Raw genomic sequence first — 23,028 nt, forward strand, 5'->3', positions numbered from 1 at the left:
ATGACTTCTATTTGTCCGATAAACTCTGATCAGATCTGTTGCATCGAAGAAATGCCTCGATATATAGAAATGCAGAAGCTTTCATTATTTGTCCGCTGAACCAAAAACGTTCCTCACCTTTTAAGTCTCACACACTGCTTCTTGGTGCTTTTGGGGCTGTCATTTATTATAAATTGCATGAATATGTCGTGCCACATTTAAATATTTGCATCAGCATTTTCTAAAATAACCGCCTGTGTTATCCTTCACGGTATGTTAGTGTTAAAACTTGCTGCTGCTTGGTGTTGAACTGTAAACTTTCTAAACATCTGAAATGCCTCTGGGTGCTTTTGCTTGCTTGCTGTTTGACTTTCTTTCTCTTTTTGTCTCCTTGTTTTTCTCTCACTTCCCACAATTCACCACCCCCCCTTCCCCTTTTTACTGGCTCTATAACACCTTTTTTAAATGTAAAACCTTGCTTTCCAAACAAATGTTCTGTTCCATCTAATCTCACGTACTAACACACACACACACGCAATAAGGTGAAGACCTGGAGCGCAATGACGGTTCAGCCGAAAGGCCTTATTACATGTCCTCAACCCTTCACGAGATTCTGTGGAAGAACGCTGCAGAGGATCCGTCTTCGTCTTCTGCTCGCCAACGGGCCGATGAAGACATCGGGCTAAAATGACGGCAGGCTCAGGAGGAGGACGCGGCTTAGAGACGAGGAGTTTTGTGGGCAAAGACACAGATTTACGGGTATAACAAAACCAAATTGTAAGGAGCAGGACACTGTTGATGCCCATTGGGAGAGTCTCCTCTGCCTCTGTGAGATGAACGGGTTAAGTGCGGATGGTAGAACAGCTACCAGGGGTTTTCCTGGCTCAGAATGGGCTTTTGGGGGGGCACATATGAAGTGGGGGTGTCTGGGGGTTGTTCCCATGCAAACTTTGAGAGTCAAAGATTTCAGTTCTTGCATTCTGATGCATTTTAGGCACCAATTGATGGTCTTTATTTACATAAGAGTGACATGACACAGTCATGAACACATGACCTCTAACCCTAACGTGTCATGACAAAAAACTAATGACATTTAAAGGGGAACTATGCCGTTTTTTTCAGCTTAATTGACCTTTTTTTTTTTCCAACCTGTTGCAACCTGTTGCTGTTTTTTCAACCTGTAGGGGGGCTCTATAGAGAAACCTGTAGGGGGGGCTCTATAGAGAAACCTGCCAGCAAAAAGCCAGAAAAACAGAAGAAATGGATAAAACTGCATAGCGCCCCTTTAAAGGGGTGATAGAATGATTATTTAGGGTATTTCCCGCGATTCCTTAAGGTCTCCTAATAGAGTATGTAACATTGGTTGGGCTGAACATTGCCCTTAACTACCCTGTGAATATGGCTCTATTGGGAACAAGAGCTTTTCTTCCAAATATGGTCTGCTCATGAATATTTAGATGAGCTGCGTGCTGATTGGTTTGAGTGAACCACATACAAACACATTGGAGACGAGACAGCAGGTCTCATATTTCAGACACTGTAACGTTCGTTATACATTGTTTGTCTGGCTATTTTGTTATTAAATTCACTTCTGAGACTTTTTTAAGCGAGAAATGAACTATATAAAGCTCAAATATGGGCCGTTTTACAAAAATGTATGGCTAATTGCATATTTGGTAAGACGTGTCGGAGTTTAGGAGCTCCACACAGTCTGACGAGAAAACGGCAACCTCCATACCCGGTGAAAGTCCCCGTTTCTGGGTTACTGGACGACCGGGGCTCGGGGAGCTCCGGAGCTGCAAGCTAGGCTATGTGTCCCATTTAATCCTATGGGAAAAGATCGTTGCTACACTTTCGGCATAACTTTCGTATATTTACAGTTTGAATGTCGTCACGCCACTTACATAACATCTACCCCAAGGTCTTATAAAGCTAACAATGGTGTTTGTGAATATTAGGGGTTTCGTTAGCTGCTACTGTCCCTTCTGTCCTATGAATCGCAGCTAGCTGCAGGCCCTGGAGCTCCATCAGGGCCTCGGCATTTTGTAGTCCAGTAACCCAGAAACGGTGACCTTGCGCGGGTATGGAGCGCCGCGGGCTTCCCTTCGTGACGGAGATCCAGCTAGCTCACAGCGAGCTGGAGTCTATGAAGGAGGACACGCCGGGTGGCGAGGCAGCACCGGCCGCTGTCACGTAGCCTGCTGAGCTCCGACACACAGTCGGACAAAACGGCCCATATTTGACCTCTACGTAGTTGATTTCTCGCATAAAAAAAAGTCTCAGAAGTGTATTTAGTAATTACATAGCGGACCTCTGGAGATCTGCGTGACCTAGCTGGATTCAGAAGACTAAGCTGACCTCAGGTCAGTGGTGTAGCCAATGCAAATGTTGGGGCGTGACAAAGACTAGGAGTTGGGATGTTGACGTCAGCTTTTAGCTTTGTTCAGATTGCCCGTTTTCAGCGGCAGTTTCAAAATGTGAGATTTGCAGAGGATAGGGGTATCAATGGGACTTTGAGCTTCTCTGTATGTCCTAGTTACCCACCGAACTGTCGTTATTACACTATGACAAGCTAACATCGGTTTTACATTCTATCACCCCTTTTAAAGACAGCGTTATGTCATAAATGTGTATGACTTGTTTATGTTTATGACCCGTTCATGACAGTGTCATGTCACTCTTATGTAGATACCTTCAAGTAAAGTGTAACCAAAGTTTCTCTTGTTAACAGCCAGGAGTTTCCTCACATTTAATGACTTGGTGCTTGAAATGTCTGCAGTTGAAATTGTATAAATGGCTTACTCTGTTAAACAGACATTCCTCCCATTGCCACTGGCCAATAGAAACTTGAAGCCGTTCATGTGCCTAATTTACAGTGTTAATGTATGTCTGTTTGCACCGTTTCTAAAAATGTTAAGGTATGTAATTGTTTACAGTTTATAAAATCAGAACCACATGATCCTCAGTGATCAATGCACTTTCATTTCTGTTCACGGCGAACATGTTTTCAGGTGTATAAATATAGATTTCTTGAGGCTAGCTGCTTTGCAGTCTGACGTTTTTTCGTTAAAAGCGATGTAGTTTAGCCTTCAGTATGTCTTTACAAATGAATGTGTGCTCGGCAGTGAAGTTGGATTAATAAACAATAACTGAGGCAATGAGTCGTCAACAAAGTAATGTAAACTCTTGACATGGATGCATGTTGTTGGTGATTATGTGAACTATTGATCAACGCTTTATACGCTTATTAAACCAAGCCGAAGTAACGTTGCCCTTCAGATGTACTAGTTACGCAGGTTAATGTGAAGCTTCTCGGCCTTCATTCAAAGGTAGTTTATTTTTATTTTATGGAAGCAAATGAGAGACGTAAGTATTTGAACTTTAACAGCCACTGAATACTATTACTAAATAGTTGACTTAAGGGGCTGACGCGTCCATTTTGGCTGATTTGACTTGTTGAATCAGAAGGCGGGCAGTCAGACTCAATGAGCCATCTGATTGGTGGAGAGCTAACCAGGAAACGGGGAGCAGGATGAGCGTGACTAGAGTCTCAACATCTGACATTAATCTTCTAAACTGACCTTTGTTGATCTGAAATGAAGACAGATTCAGCAGCTGCACGGCCTGTTTCTCTCTTCAGATGTTTCCAGAAACACGTTACGGTGAACTATTTTAGGACAATATGAGATCGGGTTCTGAACGAGACGCCATGATGGTTGGGGAGCAGCCAGACCCACGTGACACGTTCGTCCAATCAGCTGCCGGCTTTCATTTTCTGGGCGACAATCAGCCGCCTGCTGTTATGGAGACACATTACGTCTCACGCACGTGCAGAACGTACGCTGGAGTCGGCGTCTCTTCAGTGTGTTCTGAGGAACTTTTTGGACCACTTCGGGGAGGCAGTCAGTCCGAAGGTCAGCCGTCGGGTTGGTGTGTCAGAGCCTTTATGTGTCTGACTTTTTTATTTTTTATTTCAATGGTCACAAATGGTGTAAAAATGGGACGACTTGCGTCGATGGAGCCCAGTCATTCTCCCTGACACCCTAAATGTTTGGATCTGAATGGGTCTGATGATGATGATGATTACATGATTTATTTTGCAAAAGAAAAAACCCCTCCCCAGACGAACAAGGACCCCAGGGTCAGTTGTTTGTCAATGTTTTACATTCAGATTTCAAGTAGTTTTACAATGTTAGTGAGACACAGACACACTCACACGGACGGACACACAGACAGACGCACACACAGTTCACACAGTTAAAGACCACACTAACTGGGGCGGCCTCCAGCTGACCCAGTAGGAGTCTTCGCCCCATGTTGGCTGAGTCCTGCAGTGGCACAGGGTTCGAATAGGACCTGCTGCCCTTTGCTGGGTGTCATCCCCCATCTGTCCCCCTTTCTGGTCGTTCAGGAACGGGTATCAAAGTCACGGTATCGGTACCAGTAATGAAACCTTTTGAACAATATGATGAAGATATGGTTTTCAAAATAAAATCTTTCCATTTGAAGTACTCAGTGGTTGTTAAAAGTTCAAATATCTCTTAATTGCCCTCGTACTTTGTGGCTCCTATGACCTTTATTTGTTTATTTCCATTTTTTCGAATCTCTCTTCCAGTGGAGGATCTGGAGAGGAACGATGGCAGTGCAGAGCGGCCCTACCTGATGCCTGAGAGCCTCCGCAAAGTCCTGAATAAGAAGAACAAGAAGGAACCGGCGCAGTAAAGAACTGGGTGCCATGTCATTGTTCCGACCTCTCAATAACCCAAAATATTCCCTTTGGTCCTACAGCCCACTAGTTCGACGTCCCTTTGGTGGCGTACGAATCCCACTATGGCCATGCCGTAGTGGGATACACAAGGTAATGTAACGGCCCTAGACTTTTGGGGGCCCTAAGCAGGATTTGGGTTGGGGACTCTCCACATTCGAACATGTTGCCGCTGAACTTGGCACTAAACCAACCTGTGTATTGTAAATATTAGCTTAAGCACTCATAATGTACAAATACGCATTTAAAGACTAATGTGAGACCTATTAGCAGCAACACTATCTTTAAATAGACCGGCTCTGTTATGAGCTCTATTGTGGGACATTTCAAGTGCTCTTGGGGGCCCTCTGGTAGCCACAGGGTCCTAAGCAGACGCTTAGTTGGGCCGGCTCTGGTAACCCCATTGGTACAGGTCCTATCCCCTGACCAATCGGCTATCCTAACCTTAACCACTCAAGGTCAAATGCCTAATCCCAACCAATCGAGCTGCTTCGTGGGGCGGGTCTTGGCGTGGCCATAGTGGGATTCATAACTAGTTCGGACTAGTTGGGCTGTAGGACCAAAGGGATTTTTTTGGGTCATTGAGCGGATCGGAACAATGGAGCATTGGAGAAATGGGCAGTCCCCACAGAACTGTGGGGCTGAAACTGGACGCTGGTTTTGTTGCGAGGAAACCGAACTGGCTTGGACGCCATCGGTCACCAGGGGCCTTCAGGTGACAATCAGTAGTGTCATATTTTGTTACTACCAAACGTTTGATTCCCACGTTCTCATGAATCGGACGATGTCTGGTTTTCAACCCTTAACCCCCCTAACCCTAACCCTCTGTGGCTTTTTACATTTTTCTATTTTGAATGCAGTTAACATCCAAACACATATTTTAAGTATGTTTATTTTATCAAAGACGCAGCTTTTAATTTGAGCATGTTGTATTTTGACATGAAGGTACGCTTACTAAGGTTGTTTTAATGTGTCTCGGCGCTTTTATCATTGTGTAATCGTCCCTTTTTGAATAAATATTTAACCTTGTTACCAAAGCCATAACACTGCCACTCGTGATAAGTGGAGGTCATTTAATCTGCAGTTATTAGACCCTTGCATAAAGATTTCTGATGCTTTGGTGCAACATTTTATCAGCAACCATTTGGAGAGAAATATGAATGGGAGCGGAAGCTAATTGTAGGTTATATGCTTATACTTTGGTTCTTGTTTTATTTTTGTGGAATTGAAAATGTTTTTGAAATAAACGTAGTTTTGTACATAATTGTATGAGGATGTCTTTCCTTTTTAACTAGTTATTCATTTCCATCCCAAATGCTTAACAACTTCTATAGCCAGCTTAGTGGAAAGGTGTTTGAAGTTTTTCCCTCATTTCGTATATAATTATGAGGTTCAAATACTGTCAGTGGCTGTCTGAGAGCTGTCAGTAGCGAGAAAAATGTAACCAATCAGTGCTGCCTACACCGTGTTATCCTCCTGCTAGCGTTAGCACCCAGGAGGCTAAAACAGGGCAGGTTTTAAACCTGTTTTTAGCCTCTAAACATGCTGGAGATGTCATTCCAAGTGTCTCCCCATGTGCAGTGATTCCTTCTGAGGGAACACAGGGAATCTGACTGCAGGAGATGTGAAAGAAATGCATAAAAGTTCTGCTAATTCAGCTCTGTTTAGTTCTGGTGTTGAGACGGCAAGATATGTTCCCACAGCCCTATGTTCCCACAGCCCTATGTTCCCACAGCCCTATGGTCCCTCAGCCCTATGGTCCCTCAGCCCTATGTTACAGCCCTATGGTCCCTCAGCCCTATGTTACAGCCCTATGTTCCCACAGCCCAATGCTCCCGCAGCTCTATGTTCCCGCAGCCCAATGTTCCCGCAGCCCAATGTTCCCGCAGCCCAGTGTTCCCGCAGCCCTGTGTTCCCGCAGCCCTGTGTTCCCGCAGCCCTGTGTTCCCACAGCCCTGTGTTCCCACAGCCCTGTGTTCCCACAGCCCAGTGTTCCCACAGCTCTATGTTCCCACAGCCCCCATTTTGTGATCCAACAAAACTGAGTGACTTTTCAGTGACTTGTGTAACATTACCTCCAGTTTATTGTGTTTTTCCCCCCTGGAATCAGTCTCTTTGTGTCGTTTTAAAAGGAGCAGGATGATGCCACACCCCTCCCAAAGGTTATGTTTATTTAGCCTAGACAGTTTTAACCTTTGCACAATATACTCCAACAATATACAAACGCAAACAGACGAGTCATTTGCATCTTCAGTGTCCCCAGGCTATTTCTTTTTGTTTGCAGTCAAACAGTGAGTTCAGTTTTTCAGCTGTCGAGTCCCAAAAGATGCCGTTTTTCTTGGCAGTTTTTGCGTCCGAGGGCCTGAGTGGTTAACGAGGCACGTAGGCCGGTTCAGAATCAGATTTAGTGTCATTGTGCAAATGAACGACATTTTTAGCAGCAGTTCACCCACTTTTATAAATCTAAAAGACAAGAAAGAAATAGTAAAACAACAATTTAGAAAGAAATATACACACTAAATGTATATACACCCAGAATTAGAAAGAACTATATACACACACATAGAAATAAGCACTAAAAGTACTGATTATTGCACATGGTCTGTATGTGAAGGTGTGAATGTGTGTGCAGGGGGGCGGTGCTAGTGAGTGTGTGTGTTCAGTGTGGTGATGGCTTGTGGAAAGAAGCTGTTCCTGAGTCTGTTTGTCCTGGTGAAGGACACCTGAACAGCCGGAGTGGCTGAGTCATTAGCAGGAGAGGTGGTGGAGTCCTTGAGATGTCTGCTATGCACTTGTGCCGCTGTGGCAACCCTGAAAACATGTGAATAATCCCCCATTGTGTTTTCATTTCAAGCTTTTTTACGTGAAATTTTTGTATTTATTATAAGGATCCCCATTAGCTGACACCTACACGACCAGCTAGACCTGTGGTTCCCAACCTGGGGTCCGCGCACCCCTCAGGGGGCGCCAGAGAGCACAGGGGGGTGCGCAAGTCTTTATCTGGTTTAAGGTTGAGGTAAAAAAAAATATTTGCACATGGATACAGATACACATCTATACACTAGAATATATAATGTATACAAAAGTCTGAATAAAAACTATATATTTTTGTTCTATCTTAACATTGTAGGCAGGCTACTTTAGTAGGCCAAACCTCCGGGACCTCTTAACCTGGGACCCTGCTGTCATCAGGTTAGCTGCTAGCTGCTGTCATCAGGTCAGCTGCTAGCTGCTGTCATCAGGTTAGCTGCTAGCTGCTGTCATCAGATTAGCTGCTAGCTGCTGTCATCAGGTTAGCTGCTAGCTGCTGTCATCAGGTTAGCTGCTAGCTGCTGTCATCAGGTTAGCTGCAAGCTGCTAGCTGCTGTCATCAGGTCAGCTGCTAGCTGCTGTCATCAGATTAGCTGCTAGCTGCTGTCATCAGGTCAACTGCTAGCTGCAAGCTGCTAGCTGCTGTCATCAGGTTAGCTGCAAGCTGCTAGCTGCTGTCATCAGATTAGCTGCAAGCTGCTAGCTGCTGTCATCAGGTTAGCTGCAAGCTGCTAGCTGCTGTCATCAGGTCAGCTGCTAGCTGCTAGCATCCTCGTTTGTCCTGCCGCCACAGCATCACTATTTTATGAATGAAACATGGCGGAGAAACGTAAAAGTGCTGCTAACTGCTCTGTATCAAAACAGAAAGTAAGGCTCTATCTCGAGAGTTACCTCAACTTCAGTTTTAGTGAAGGACGGGACAACTGTTGGCCAGAATGTGTCATTTGTGGCGAGAAGCTAGCTAATGACTGCATGAAGCCAAGCAAAATGAAACGACGCCAAGAAACAAAACACCAGGAGACTGTTGGTGAAGACCAGGACTTTTTTGAGAGGAAAAAGCAACATGCACTATCAAAAAGATTCACGGACATCAGAAAAGCATTTGAAAGAGCCAGCAGTGATTTACACAGAGCCACGGAGGCGTCATTTGAGTGTTGGCTATTAATTGCCAAGGCTAAAAAGCCACACACTATTGGAGAGCAGCTAATCAAACCCGCCTGTCTGAAAATTAGAGAGCGACTGTGTGGCCCACAGGTGGTGGATAAAGTGAAAACCGTCCCACTCTCTGACAACAAATTGATAAAATGGCTTGAGATTGTCAAAACCAGCTGCACAAGACACTTAGAAATGTTCCCTTTGCCATTCAGTTGGATGAAACGACAACAGTGTCAGACGAGTCCGTACTCATCGTTTATGTGCAATATATTCATGGTGGGACTTGAAACAAGAAATTCTTATGTCTACCAATCTAACCACAACAGGACAAGATATTTTCATGGCTGTGGACTCTTACCTCTCATCAAACAACCTGCCCAACGAGAATCTTGTTGCATCTTGTTCGCCCAGCTGCGTGAGGATGAAGTGCATCAAACACTGCTGTTACACACAGAGGTACGTTGGTTGTCGCGTGGACAAGTGCTTGTGCTTTTTTATGGAACTGCAGGAAAAAATAAAGGACTTCTTACAAGATCACAATCGACCACTGTGCGAACAGCTGACTGACGCATTCTGGATCACAACGGCATACCTAGCAGACATATTTGCTCTCTATAATGAGGCAAACAAGCGGATGCAAGGCCCCGAATCAAATGTCATGCAGTGCAAAGACGCTCTCAGCACTTTTGTGCGCAAAATCCCATATATATATATATATATATATATATATATATATATATATATATATATATATATATATATATATACACACACACACACAGGTGGAGCAGTATGTCCTGTATGTCCCACACACTCACTAAGGTGGAGCAGTATGTCCTGTATGTCCCTTACACACACACAAGTAGACAGTATGTCCCACACACACACACACAGGTGGAGCAGTATGTCCTGTATGTCCCTTATACACACACACACTAAGGTGGAGCAGTATGTCCTGTATGTCCCTTATACACACACACACACACACACACACACACACACGTGGAGCAGTATGTCCCTTATACACACACACACTAAGGTGGAGCAGTATGTCCTGTATGTCCCTTATACACACACACACACACACACACACACACACTAAGGTGGAGCAGTATGTCCCTTATACACACACTCACTAAGGTGGAGCAGTATGTCCTGTATGTCTCTTACCAGCTAACGTATTTCTAGATGCAGCATGAATATGGAGCGTCTCCCCCAGTTCATGCTAACGTAAATGTTACATTTCAAGCCAAAATGAATACTAGGAACTGATGGTGGAGGTAAATATTCATGAGAAAGGACACGTTTGTGAACGGGCAACACAGAACTACACACGTTACACACTGGGACTTTCAGTTTATGATTTGTGTTACCGTTCTGGTTTACTTCAGCTGACTCCAAATGTGCTGAAGTGATGAGCATACTGTCAATGAACTTTATATTATGCTTTGCCTGAAAGGCAAGCCCCGGTCATGAGTCTCAGAAGGTATTTGTCTCTTGTGCTGTGTTGATAAAGAGCTGTCTGTCTGCATTCCTTACCACTGCTGTAACCACTCAGTGTCAGCCTTCTTCTGAAGTCTTTGAATTCCTGAATCCAGGGACCTAACTCTCTGAGCTGTCTGAGATTGTTTACTTTGTATTCCTGATGGGAGCACCCTCTCATAGAGCACCCTACCATGCAGACTGAATCACAGGGCCAGTCCCGGCCCTGTCACTGCAAGCCTCTCATGCTTATACATCCCATAGTACATTCATGTGGATTTATTTATTTTATTTAGTATCTTTTCTTTTATTGTCCATGCTATTAATGTGGATTTATTTTATCATCCTGTATATGATGTATGTGTATGTTGTGTGTGATGTCTTTAAGCTACTGGGACCTTGAATTTCCCCTTGGGGATCCATCCATCCATCCATCCATCCATCCATCCTTCCATCCATCCTAGTAGGGACTCATTGGCAAACACTTTCCTCATTATTTCAGACACTTAAAATAATAATCTGAGTCTGTCAGCGGCAAAATGAGCACCTATGTGAAGGTAAATACAAGCTGGACAGTTGTCCTATTATCTAACATTGTAGCTTGTTTCTCAGCTGCTGACTGCAGCGATCTCTCAATGCTGGACCAATGTCAAAGACTGTTGTTCCCATCAGTCACCGGGCGGCTGTGGCTCAGTGGTAGAGAGGTCGCCTGCCAATCGGACGGTTGGTGGTTCGATCCCTGGCCCTGCAGTCCCATGTCGAAGTGTCCTTGGGCAAGACACTGAACCCCAAGTTGCCCCCGATGCTGCTCCATCGGAGCATGAATGTGTGTGAATGGTTCCTGTACTATGTAAAAGTGCTTTAAGTAGCCGTTAAGACTAGAGAAGCGCTATATAAAAACAGTCCATTTACATTTACTTAGACACAACAACATAGGAACATGATGGTAGTCACCCTTTAATAGCAGGGCCACGTTCAGCCCCGACAAAACATAGCAACACGTGGCCGGGTTGGTTCAGTGGGTAGAGCAGGCGCACATATACTGAGAGGTTTATCCTCGACACAGAGGTCCAGGGTTCAAATCTGACCTGTGACGACTTCCTGCATGTCTTCCCCCCCCTTTCCCCTTCCTCACCTAGCTGTCCTGTCAGAATAAAGGCGGAAAAGCCCCAAAAAAACAATATTAACCCTGATCCTGATGTCCTTGGGTCAAATCTGACCCATTTTCAAAACATTTCTATATCAGACGTGCGTAAGAAAATAACGTGGATGCTTCTCTACAACGCTCTTCACAAGTTCAATAAATGATCAGTTTACTACTTTTCATTGCATTTGGGTGTTTGATTCAGTTTTATGTGACAAAAGAACATTGGGAAAAAAAGTGTCAAAAATTCCGGACGCAACGAAAACATCGAAAACGTCACTAAAGTGCAGAAAAAAACTATAAAAAACCCTGGAAAAAGTGACAAATGTCGAAAAAAGAACTAAAAGTTTGACCCAGAAAAACAAAAAGTTGCATGGTCAACAGGAAGACAACAGAAGGGTTAAACTGAAACGTGGGTGCAATGAACAACCTGCCTTTTTAAGACCACAAGTTTACAGACAAGTCTCTCCTGATTGGGTAACACCTGTGACACGCCCACCAACCGAGAGACACGGCCACCAACCGAGAGACACGCCCACCAACCGAGAGACACGCCCACCAACTGAGACACACGCCCACCAACCGAGAGACAACGTATCTCAAAGCCGCTGCACACCGTTAGACACCGTTCAACACGGAAACCGTAGCAAACACACCCGGTCTCACGCCAGTTCGTGAAATAGTCACGTTTTTTTTAATTTATTGATTCGTGTACAGGTCACGATTTTTGAACGTGACCATTTCACTAACTGCCATGATACTGGGCCGCTCTGGGGGACGCCACAACGGGGCAATGAAACGCCACAACGGGGGACATGAAACGCCACAACGGGGGAATGTAACGCCACAACGGGGGAATGAAACGCCACAACAACGCCACAACTTAGCACCAGAATGAAACGCCACACAATGGTAGGAATGAACGCCACAACGGGAGCTATGAAATCTGGGCGCCACAACGGGGGAATGAAACGCCACAACGGGGGAATGAAACGCCAAAACGCCACAACGGGGACATGAAACGCCACAACGGGGAAATGAAACGCCACACGCCGGCCACAACACCGGGACGGTTGTGGTTAGGAAGAGAATAACACGGAAAGGAACTGCAACACGCAGGACGCCATCCCCGGTCCTGTGTTGTTTGACCCATCCACCCCCCCAACCACCCATCCACCCCCCCAACCAACCAACCAACCAACCAACCAACCAACCTCCTTGGGTGTATTTTCACCTTATCAATACTACTCGCTACCGTAATCGTGCTGTGATGATGAAATATGCTTCCCATTGACATACATTACTTTAACATTCATGCTCACCACACGGAAATAACGACATTAACGTGTTCAGTACACTAATCAATAATCAGATTCAATAACCATTCAAGGTAAGAACCAGACCTGGCACGTTTACTGATCACACTGCTGCAGGGTTTCCCCAAGTTGTTAAAGCTACAGTGCGTAGTTTCTGTGAGGAATTAAGTAAGTAAGTAATGACAACAAAACTGTTGGTGCGTCCACATGATACAAGTCTACAAGATACAATAATACACCATAATAACATATATATATCATACCAGAGCAACCCAGAGTACATGGATGTCCTCCACACATTTCATGAACTGCATTGAGACTGGGCTGAGCAAAACACAGCGTGTTCTGGGATTGAACGTGCCCCGGGTGTAGGTGTTGGCCCGCATTGTCCAGTGACACATTTGTGTTTTGGGTCAATATACGATGCCAGCGCTACCAACAAAGAAATGCACGGGTGGAGGCGGCGGGGGGGGGGAGAACTACACCTGAAGGCATCAGAGGATTCAAAGCAGCTGTTCTGGCTGGATAATGGAAACCAAATCTGTGTCAAGATTTTAGGTGAAAACACAACATGAACGTCACTTGTGTCAGCTGTTTGTTTCAGTGCCATTGAGAATACAAAAGATTTAAATATTTAAATATGACCCCTGTCCTGTGTGATGCATGAGTATACATCGCATTACGACACACGACGCAGAGCAGAAATGCCACACTTTGGAAAAAGTGGCTATCGTTAACGGAAAAAAAACTTGTTTTACTTTCTTGGAAAAGTCAGCAGCAGATGGGTCAGATTGTGAAGTTGATACCTAAGGGCGGACTCACCAGTGGTGTAGTCAACGTGGTATGCAGGTATACGCAGTGCAACCAGTAAGAAAGCTCCAGGATTTCACTTAAAAATGCCCAATGACACGCAACAACATACTTTCTATTATTATTCGGATATATTTTTAATTGTCATCTGTGTTTTTCTTCTTCACGTAGGCTAAATAAAGGGATTTCCACCGTAAATATATATATATATATATTACATTTTATATATAGTATCAAATCAACAGTAGTTATCTCAGGACACTTTACAGATAGAGTAGGTCTAGACCACACTCTATAGTTTACAGAGACCCAACAATCCCCCAAGAGCATGCATTTAGTGGGACAGTGGCGAGGAAAACCTTATTTTAGGGAGGAACCTGGGACAGACCCAGGCTCTTGGTAGGCGGTGTAGACGGTGTCTGGTTGGGGGGGTGATGAACAGCGGCAATAATAGTCACAATAAAGATAATGGAACTATGACCAGAAATAGTAGTCGTAGTAGTTCATGGAGTAGCAGAGCACTGCAGGGCTTTACAGGGGGTAGCAGGGTGTAGCATGGCACAGCAGAGCATACCTGTAGGGTACTGTACTGAGTATACAGTACAGTATACCCACTACAATACATTAGACTACACCACTGGTACTCACACTTGCTCTGATAAACTGTGCCCGAGCACGTTTGACCCCAAAGTCCGGTTGGTTTGACTAGTGTGTGTTTGGCACGGTTCTGGAGAACGCGGGCACTATATGCATCAGCAGTGTTTTCCACAGTGTATTGCAAGTTTGGTGCTTTTTGTGAGAGCAATTATTTCCTCCATTTGTCTATTAATAGATAAGGTACAAGCAGGTTTGGGAAATATGTCTGTCTATCAATACTTAATTATACAGGAATCGACATCCATCTACTATGGGTTGCTCTGGTATGATATATACAGTGGTGTGAAAAAGTGTTTGCCCCCTTCCTCATTTCCTGTTCCTTTGCATGTTTGTCACACTTAAGTGTTTCGAACATCAAACCAATTTAAACAAAAGTCAAGGACAACACAAGTAAACACAAAATGCAATTTGTAAATGAAGGTGTTTATTATTAAAGGAGAAAAAAAAATCCAAACCATCATGGCCCTGTGTGAAAAAAGTGATTGCCCCCCCTTGTTAAAACATACTATAACTGTGGTTGTCCACACCTGAGTTCAATTTCTCTAGCCACACCCAGGCCTGATTATTGCCACACCTGTTCACAATCAAGGCATCACTTAAATAGGAGCTGCTTGACACAGTAAGGTCCACCAGAAGATCCTTAAAAGCTACACATCATGCCGAGACCCAAAGAAATTCAGGAACAATTGAGAAAGAAAGTAATTGAGATCTATCAGTCTGGAAAGGGTTATAAAGCCATTTCCAAAGCTTTGGGAATCCAGCGAACCACAGTGAGAGCCATTATCCACAAATGGCGAAGACATGGAACAGTGGTGAACCTTCCCAGGAGTGGCCGGCCGCCCAAAATTACCCCAAGAGCGCAGCGGCGACTCATCAAGAGGTCACAAAAGACCCCACAACAACGTCCAAAGAACTGCAGGCCTCACTTGCCTCAGTTAAGGTCAGCGTTCATGCCTCCACCATCAGGAAAAGACTGGGCAAAAATGGCCTGCATGGCAGAGTTCCAAGGAGAAAACCACTGCTGAGCAAAAGAACATCAAAGCTTGTCTCAATTTCTCCAGAACACATCTTGATGATCCCCAAGACTTTTGGGACAACATTCTGTGGACCGATGAGACAAAAGTGGAACTCTTTGGAAGGTGTGTGTCCAAGTATATCTGGCGTAGAAGGAACACTGCATTTCATAAAAAGAACATTATACCAACTGTAAAATATGGTGGTGGTAGTGTGATGGTCTGGGGCTGTTTTGCTGCTTCAGGACCTGGAAGACTTGCCGTGATAAAAGGAACTATGAATTCTGCTGTCTACCAAGAGATCCTGAAGGAGAATGTCCGACCATCTGTTCGTGTACTCAAGCTGAAACGAACTTGGGTTCTGCAGCAGGACAATGATCCTAAACACACCAGCAAGTCCACCACCGAATGGCTGAAGAAAAACTAAATGAAGACTTTGGAGTGGCCTAGCCAAAGTCCTGACCTGAATCCTATTGAGATGTTGTGGTATGACCTTAAAAAGGCCGTTCATGCTCGAAAAACCCTCTAATCTAACTGAATTAGGACAATTCTGCAAAGATGAGTGGGCCAAAATTCCTCCAGGGACGCTGTAAAAGCCTCATTGCACGTTATCGCAAAGCGCTTGGTTGCAGTTGTTGCTGCTAAGGGTGGCCCAACCAGTTATTAGGTTTAGGGGGCAATCACTTTTTCACACAGGGCCATGATGGTTTGGATTTTTTTTCACCTTTAATAATTAACACCTTCATTTACAAATTGCATTTTGTGTTTACTTGTGTTGTCCTTGACTATTGTTTAAATTGGTTTGATGTTCCGAAACACTTAAGTGTGACAAACATGCAAAGGAACAGGAAATGAGGAAGGGGGCAAACACTTTTTCACACCACTGTATATTATTATGGTGTATTATTGTATCTTGTAGACTTGCATCATATCACGTATTCCGTTACAGAGTACAGAATACATGTAACGTGTTACGTTACGTTACTCAATCTGAGTAACGTATCCTGAATACTTGGAGTACTTCCACATTGAACTGCATGTTATAAGTAGGAATGCGGCCATCACATCCAGCTTACTGGACAGGCCTGTTCTGGTGTGTTCTTCTGGTCCAACTGGCTGAATGTGGACCTCAACAAGCAGATAGGTTGTTGTATTTGTAGTCCTGAAGTGCAAACTACAAAAATCTAACCGCAGTCTAAGCTACCACGAGCTAATCTTAGCTAACGTTAGCTAACATGTCAAACGGGGCGAGTCTTTCAACGGCTCTGGGGCTAGTAAATCAGCACGTAGGAGAATGTAAAGTCACACGTCAGCTATAAAACAGCAAGGTGAGCAGTAACACTACAGCAGACGACTACGCCGGGCTAAAATAACGTCCTTTAAGATGCTTCTTCAGGTTGGAGGTGGAGGAATCTGGACGCTGAAAGGAGGCTGGTTGCTGGCAGCAGAGGCTGCACTGCAGTGCCCCGTTATATTTCCTTCTCCCTGTTCTTTCTTTAATGTGAAATGCTGTTTCCAATTTCCAAGATAGAAACCATTCCTGCCCTGGCTCTGTTCCTCCATCTTTACCTCTATCACTGATCACGCAGATAGCTCATTTCTTCATTTTCATATCGGGGCTTCTGGGAAATGCGTGGCGTTGCGAGAGTGAATAAACCCGTGAAACAGAGAAGTATCGTCATGTAATCCATTGATTTCAACAATGTAACTGTAATCTAAATACCAGCTGTTTACATAGTGACTGTAACGGAGTACAGGTACTCATCATTTGTATTCTGAATACGTAACGCCGGTACATGTACTCCGTTACTCCCCAACACTGAAGATAAATAGATATTGTAGTCAGCAAGGCTGCAATGTAATGACGTAAGCGTGCTCTGGCCCTGAATGTTTTATTGCCGTGTGAGTGCATGCCAGCGGGGGAGTGGGCAGGGCAACAACCGTGCTCGAGCACGTTTCAAGGCAAGTGGGCCAAGCGTGAGTACGCCCTAAAACAAACACACACTCATAGATGACCTGGGTTTCATTACATTGTGATTTTCTGTGATTTAGTGCTGCTGAGCAGCTGAGAGACTTAGTTTCCTTGTATTTGCAAGTTCCAAAAACACATCCTATAATGCACTGGACAACACCTTTATATTATATATATTATTATATGCCCCCAACACCTCCAGTTTGTAATGCAAACTTTCTGTTTTTGGGCTTAAAGAACAGCAGACGGAAACAAAACATATTTTAGGCCACACTAAATGTATTTTAAATAAATGTCATTATAATCTAAGAAGGCCTAATGTTTTTGTCTTTTTTAAAATCTTAAAAACATTCCAAATGGTCTGTGGATGTGTGTATTGTTATTTGTGCAACAACACGTCAGGAGTCCTCACTGTGCATTCAGTGTGTCAGAGATAGAAATCTGAAATTCCAATGTCCTCTCGAGTATGTACTCCTGTCATGTGATCAGCGTTATGGATCACTAGACGCTAACACATGATCATGACCGTGTTTTGTAACTTTCATTAATTGTGTTCTTGTATCTGGAGAAGCTCTGGAACTGACTCAGCAGAAAACCTGTAGACTCTCAGTAGATCACTTTGAACTGACTCAGCAGAAAACCTGTAGACTCTCAGTAGATCACTTTGAACTGACTCAGCAGAAAACCTGTAGACTCTCAGTAGATCACTTTGAACTGAAGCAACTTGAACTAGGTGCTACGCAGTTTTAGCCATTTCTTCTCTATTTTCTCTCTTTTTGTTGGCAGGTTCCTCTATAGAGCCCCCCTGCAGGTTCCTCTATAGAGCCCCCCCTGCAGGTTCCTCTATAGAGCCCCCCTGCAGGTTCCTCTATAGAGCCCCCCTGCAGGTTCCTCTATAGAGCCCCCCCTACAGGTTCCTCTATAGAGCCCCCCCCCCTACAGGTTTCTCTATAGAGCTCCCCCCTGCAGGTTCCTCTATAGAGCCCCCCCCCCTACAGGTTTCCTCTATAGAGCCCCCCCTACAGGTTTCTCTATAGAGCTCCCCCTACAGGTTCCTCTATAGAGCCCCCCCTACAGGTTCCTCTATAGAGCCCCCCCTACAGGTTCCTCTATAGAGCCCCCCTACAGGTTCCTCTATAGAGCCCCCCCTACAGGTTCCTCTATAGAGCCCCCCTGCAGGTTCCTCTATAGAGCTCCCCTGCAGGTTCCTCTATAGAGCCCCCCCTGCAGGTTCCTCTATAGAGCTCCCCCTGCAGGTTCCTCTATAGAGCCCCCCTACAGGTTCCTCTATAGAGCTCCCCTGCAGGTTCCTCTATAGAGCCCCCCCTACAGGTTCCTCTATAGAGCCCCCCATGACAGTCCGTGCAGATCATTTTAGGGTTGTGAAGAGAAAAATCTGGAAGGGCTTTAAATCTCAACTCGCCATTCAAAAGAAACTTTTCTTGATCCATTGTTGCTCCTTGACTCTACCAGCCATCCTGTTCATAGATGTAGTATAAGACCTTTAAGACCCGCTACCCTCCTCCACAGCTCTGTGGAGGAGGGTCTGTCTAGTCCACACAGCATTCTGGGATGGGAGCAAAACCTGCTCTGGTTTATTGGCATTTCTTTAAACCAATCACAATCGTCGTGGGCGGGGCTAAGCTCCGGACGGAGCCACGGTGCCTCTGCTAAATAGTCTCAGGAAGGAGCTGGTTTTGGTGGAACATGTGGACGTTCAAAAGTAGTTTTAGTCGTGCAACAGAAAGCTCAGATTGGACAGATAGTCTAGCTAGCTGTCTGGATTTACCCTGCAGAGATCTGAGGAGCAGTTAACCATAGTCCTCACAAATCCACCGGAGGTTAGAACCCCAACACAGAGACAGAGGAAGGGGACGCACATCTGAAAACGGACATCCGAAAATAGGGACATCCGACAGAACGAGAGCAATCCCGGAAGTGGACTGTCGTGGATATAGACTAACTCTGTACACAGCACTGTTCAGAACAATACAATATGTTGTAATGGCGCCCTGAGTCACACTCTCTCAGTGTGTGTTGTAATCCAAACGTCTCCGTTCTTTGTTCGAGTGTGCCTGTTAGTGCATATATCCGTGAAAAACGTACGCATTTCATGTATTGGGGAACGGTATGTGTAAATGTGATGCAATCCCAGCCTGTTGTTTTCACTATTTCAAGTACAGCCTCTTTAAAGTCCCCTTCACCCCTTCACCCATACACAACATCCAAGTGTGTAATAACAAACACAACATGTGTTGTGTTTGTTATTACACACTTGGATGTTGGACAGTTTGACACTACAGCATTGTTTTCACATTCCTCTCCTGAAGCAGGAACGTTTCTCTGTGCTTGCTTTAAATCTCAGTTTAGAACGTGTACATACAAGCATGACTTTGTGACAACTAGTTTGGAAGCCAGTCATGGTCCAGCATGCATTTTACTAAAGTGTGATGTGGAAACTTCAGTTCATGCATACCAAGTCAGTGACGGAGGAGACGTCTCGTGTCTATAAGCAGCATTCAGATCATTTACTTAAAGTGCTCATATTATGCTTTTTGGCTTTCCCCCTTTCCTGTATCGTGTCATATATCTTTTTTTGTGCACGTTATATGTTTACAAAGTGAAAAAGCCCCAAAGGGACTTACCATCTCCAACAGAAAACCCTGTTCACCAACTGCTCCAAACAGCTCTGTTGTAGTCCAGCCTTTACTTCAGAGACAAACGTGGTCACTTTGGAACACACGTTATAATGCTCGCCTAGCTGCTAGCATGGCACGCCCTCATACTCTGCTTCTGACTGGCTAGTAGTCCTTACCTAGGTACTGTCAGGACACGCCCTCATACTCTGCTTCTGACTGGCTAGTAGTCCTTACCTAGGTACTGTCAGGGCCCTCATACTCTGCTCCTGACTGGCTAGTAGTCCTTACCTAGGTACTGTCAGGACACGCCCTCATACTCTGCTTCTGACTGGCTAGTAGTCCTTACCTAGGTACTGTCAGGGCCCTCATACTCTGCTTCTGACTGGCTAGTAGTCCTTACCTAGGTACTGTCAGGGCACACCCTCATACTCTGCTTCTGACTGGCTAGTAGTCCTTACCTAGGTACTGTCAGGGCCCTCATACTCTGCTTCTGACTGGCTAGTAGTCCTTACCTAGGTACTGTCAGGGCCCTCATACTCTGCTTCTGACTGGCTAGTAGTCCTTACCTAGCTACTGTCAGGGCCCTCATACTCTGCTTCTGACTGGCTAGTAGTCCTTACCTAGGTACTGTCAGGGCACGCCCTCATACTCTGCTTCTGACTGGCTAGTAGTCCTTACCTAGGTACTGTCAGGGCCCTCATACTCTGCTTCTGACTGGCTAGTAGTCCTTACCTAGGTACTGCACATGTGTGACTCCTAACAAAGATGTTACAGTAGTGAACTAAATAAACTAATAAACTAATGCAGAGGTGAACAATACAACATGAGGGTGGTATCAATCTTCAATCTAACAAAAAGAAAAGACAATATTTTGCACACTTTTACTTTAAAACCTAAAGGCCCTGACACACCGAGCCGATAATCGTCCGTCTGACAGTCTGGCGAGGTCGGTGACTCGAGTCTGGTCGGTGTGTTCGTGCCGTCGTCCGTTGGAGGAGCCGTCGGCCTTCATTTGGGCCGACCTGACATGTTCAGTCAGAGACAGGACAGTCGGGACTCACCAGGAAACGGGGAGCAGGATGAGCGTGACTAAGTCTCTCAAAGTCTTCTAAACTGACCTTTGTTGATCTGAAATGAAGACAGATTCAGCAGCTGCACGGCCTGTTTCTCTCTTCAGATGTTTCCAGAAACACGTTACGGTGAACTATTTTAGGACAATATGAGATCGTATTCTGAACGAGACGCCATGACAGTCTGGCTTTGAGTTTCTGGAGAAACCAGACCCACGTGACGCGTTCGTCCAATCAGCTGCTGGTTTTCATTTTCTGGGAAACAATCATAGACTGTTAATAGAAACAATACAGAGCTGCGCTGCCTGCTGCTATGGAGACGTATTACGTTTGGCACACCTGCAGAGCACGCTCATGTGTTGCCTCAGTGTGTTTTGAGGCATTTTTTGGACCTGGGGAGACTGATCAGTCCGACTGGCTTTACTGCCGACGGTCGGCCGCCTGGTTGGTGTGTCAGCACCTTGAGACGGCACACTGACAGCAAAGCTGCCCTCCCCACACAAACACACAGCCAGACACACCCCTCTCTCTGTCTCTCTCTCTCTCTCTGTCTCTCTCTCCCTCTCCCTCCCCCCTCTCTCTCTCTCTCTCTGTCTGTCTCCTCCCACTGTAACTCCCAGTGAGTTTCAGTCCAACCTGCGGCTGGTACCGGTGGACACCGAGTAGCCTACAGCAGAGAGAGAAACCAAAGTCGGGACAGTTTGATTTGTGTTGTCGCTCAGAAGAACCGCCACATGGTTGATAAACAGCCGAGCACCTCCCCCCCCCTCTCTGCTAGCATAGTATACGGAGAATACTTTGAAGTACAAGTCGTCTTTGTAGTTGTAGCGTTAATGTAGTTCCAAACCAGAGAATTATAAAAAAAGGATTTTATGTAAATGAAAATGCAGCCCTGACACTGACTGCAAGCTTCGCGAGGTGGAAGTTTATTTTCAGCCCAACGATTCGTGCCAAGATGGACAGCAACAGTCCTTAGATACCGGACGAGATGGGGAAATGGGAGCTGACTATGGTAAGACTAATGACTTTCTTTAATGCAAAGATCCCTGGGTCTGCAAGTCCAACTTCAGTTGGCTCTTGAATCTTTCTCTTCATATTTAAAAATATATAATCTCTGTAAAGTCCAAAGTCTATAAGGTTGCAACTAACGATTATTTTCAGTGTTGATTAATCTGTCGATTAGGCCTCTTTTCCCTGCTAATCGTTTAGTTGTTTGGTCTTTCATTCATCTCATTTTGTCTATCTCGAACAATCATCAATGTTGCAACACAAAATAAATAAAAAATTAATTAATTAAAACCCCAAAATTCAAATGCAAACAATCAGATTTTTACCAAAGACTCCAAAAAATAATAATAATAAAGTATGAGTTTGAGAAGGAGCAGGCAGAAGCAGATAGCTTATTAGGTCCTGCCCCTACTTCACAGTATTATATTATTTACTAAACAAATAGATATGCAAATACAGCATACAATCTTTCAGGTCTTACAATAACAATATACAACTACAGTACACGTCCATTCCTATGTTTTGGTCTGTTATTTTCTGTATTGTTCAAGTATTGATTTCTATAATGTATTTTTGAAAATGACTAGAAAATATTCACATTTAAGAAGCTGAAGTTTGACTTTGTTTCACAAAGAAATGACTCAAACCGGTTGGTTCATCTTTGCAGCTCTATAGTCCACATGCTGTTCTTACTGAAGCTGTAAAAGGTCTGTCTATAAAGTGTGTTCATGTCGTGTACCATTACATTTGAGAGCCAGAGCTCAGCATCAGTTCTTCTGAACACAATGAATACCTGGCAATGTTTGAAACACCTAGTTTCTTTTCGTTGAAGTCCCAGTGTGTAACGTGTGTAGTTCTGTGTTGCCCGTAAACAAACGTGTCCTTTCTCATGAATATTTACCTCCACCATCAGTTCCTAGTATTCCTTTTGGCTTGAAATGTAACATTTACGTTAGCATGAACTGGGGGAGACGCTCCATATTCATGCTGCATCTAGAAATACATTAGCTGGTAAGAGACATACAGGACATACTGCTCCACCTTAGTGAGTGTGTGTGTGTGTGTGTGTGTGTGTGTCTGTGTAAAGGTGCTGACACACCAAAAAGACGGCCGACTGTCGGTAGAAAAGCCAGATCAGTATCAGTCGGGTCCCCGAGGTCCAAAAAGTGCCTCAAAACACACCGAAGAGACGCCGACTTGAGCGTAC

At 44.7% G+C, this 23,028-nt stretch overlaps 2 protein-coding genes across 2 annotated transcripts in view; both read left to right on the forward strand.

Moving 5' to 3' along the window:
- The window catches only part of LOC144529646 (choline transporter-like protein 2), a 31,470-nt gene extending 25,462 nt beyond the window's left edge, over nucleotides 1–6,008 (forward strand). Inside the window, exon 17 of the mRNA XM_078268853.1 lies at nucleotides 4,595–6,008. Coding sequence (XP_078124979.1) covers nucleotides 4,595–4,701 — 107 coding nt within the window. The 3' untranslated portion in view covers nucleotides 4,702–6,008. The remainder of the gene's footprint in view (nucleotides 1–4,594) is intronic.
- Nucleotides 6,009–21,421: 15,413 nt separating this feature from the next.
- The window catches only part of LOC144530195 (ral guanine nucleotide dissociation stimulator-like 1), a 44,724-nt gene continuing 43,117 nt past the window's right edge, over nucleotides 21,422–23,028 (forward strand). The window contains exon 1 of the mRNA XM_078269670.1: nucleotides 21,422–21,825. Coding sequence (XP_078125796.1) covers nucleotides 21,802–21,825 — 24 coding nt within the window. The 5' untranslated portion in view covers nucleotides 21,422–21,801. The remainder of the gene's footprint in view (nucleotides 21,826–23,028) is intronic.

This window comes from Sander vitreus, chromosome 15 (genome assembly GCF_031162955.1).
Source record: "Sander vitreus isolate 19-12246 chromosome 15, sanVit1, whole genome shotgun sequence".
NCBI lineage: Eukaryota > Metazoa > Chordata > Actinopteri > Perciformes > Percidae > Sander > Sander vitreus.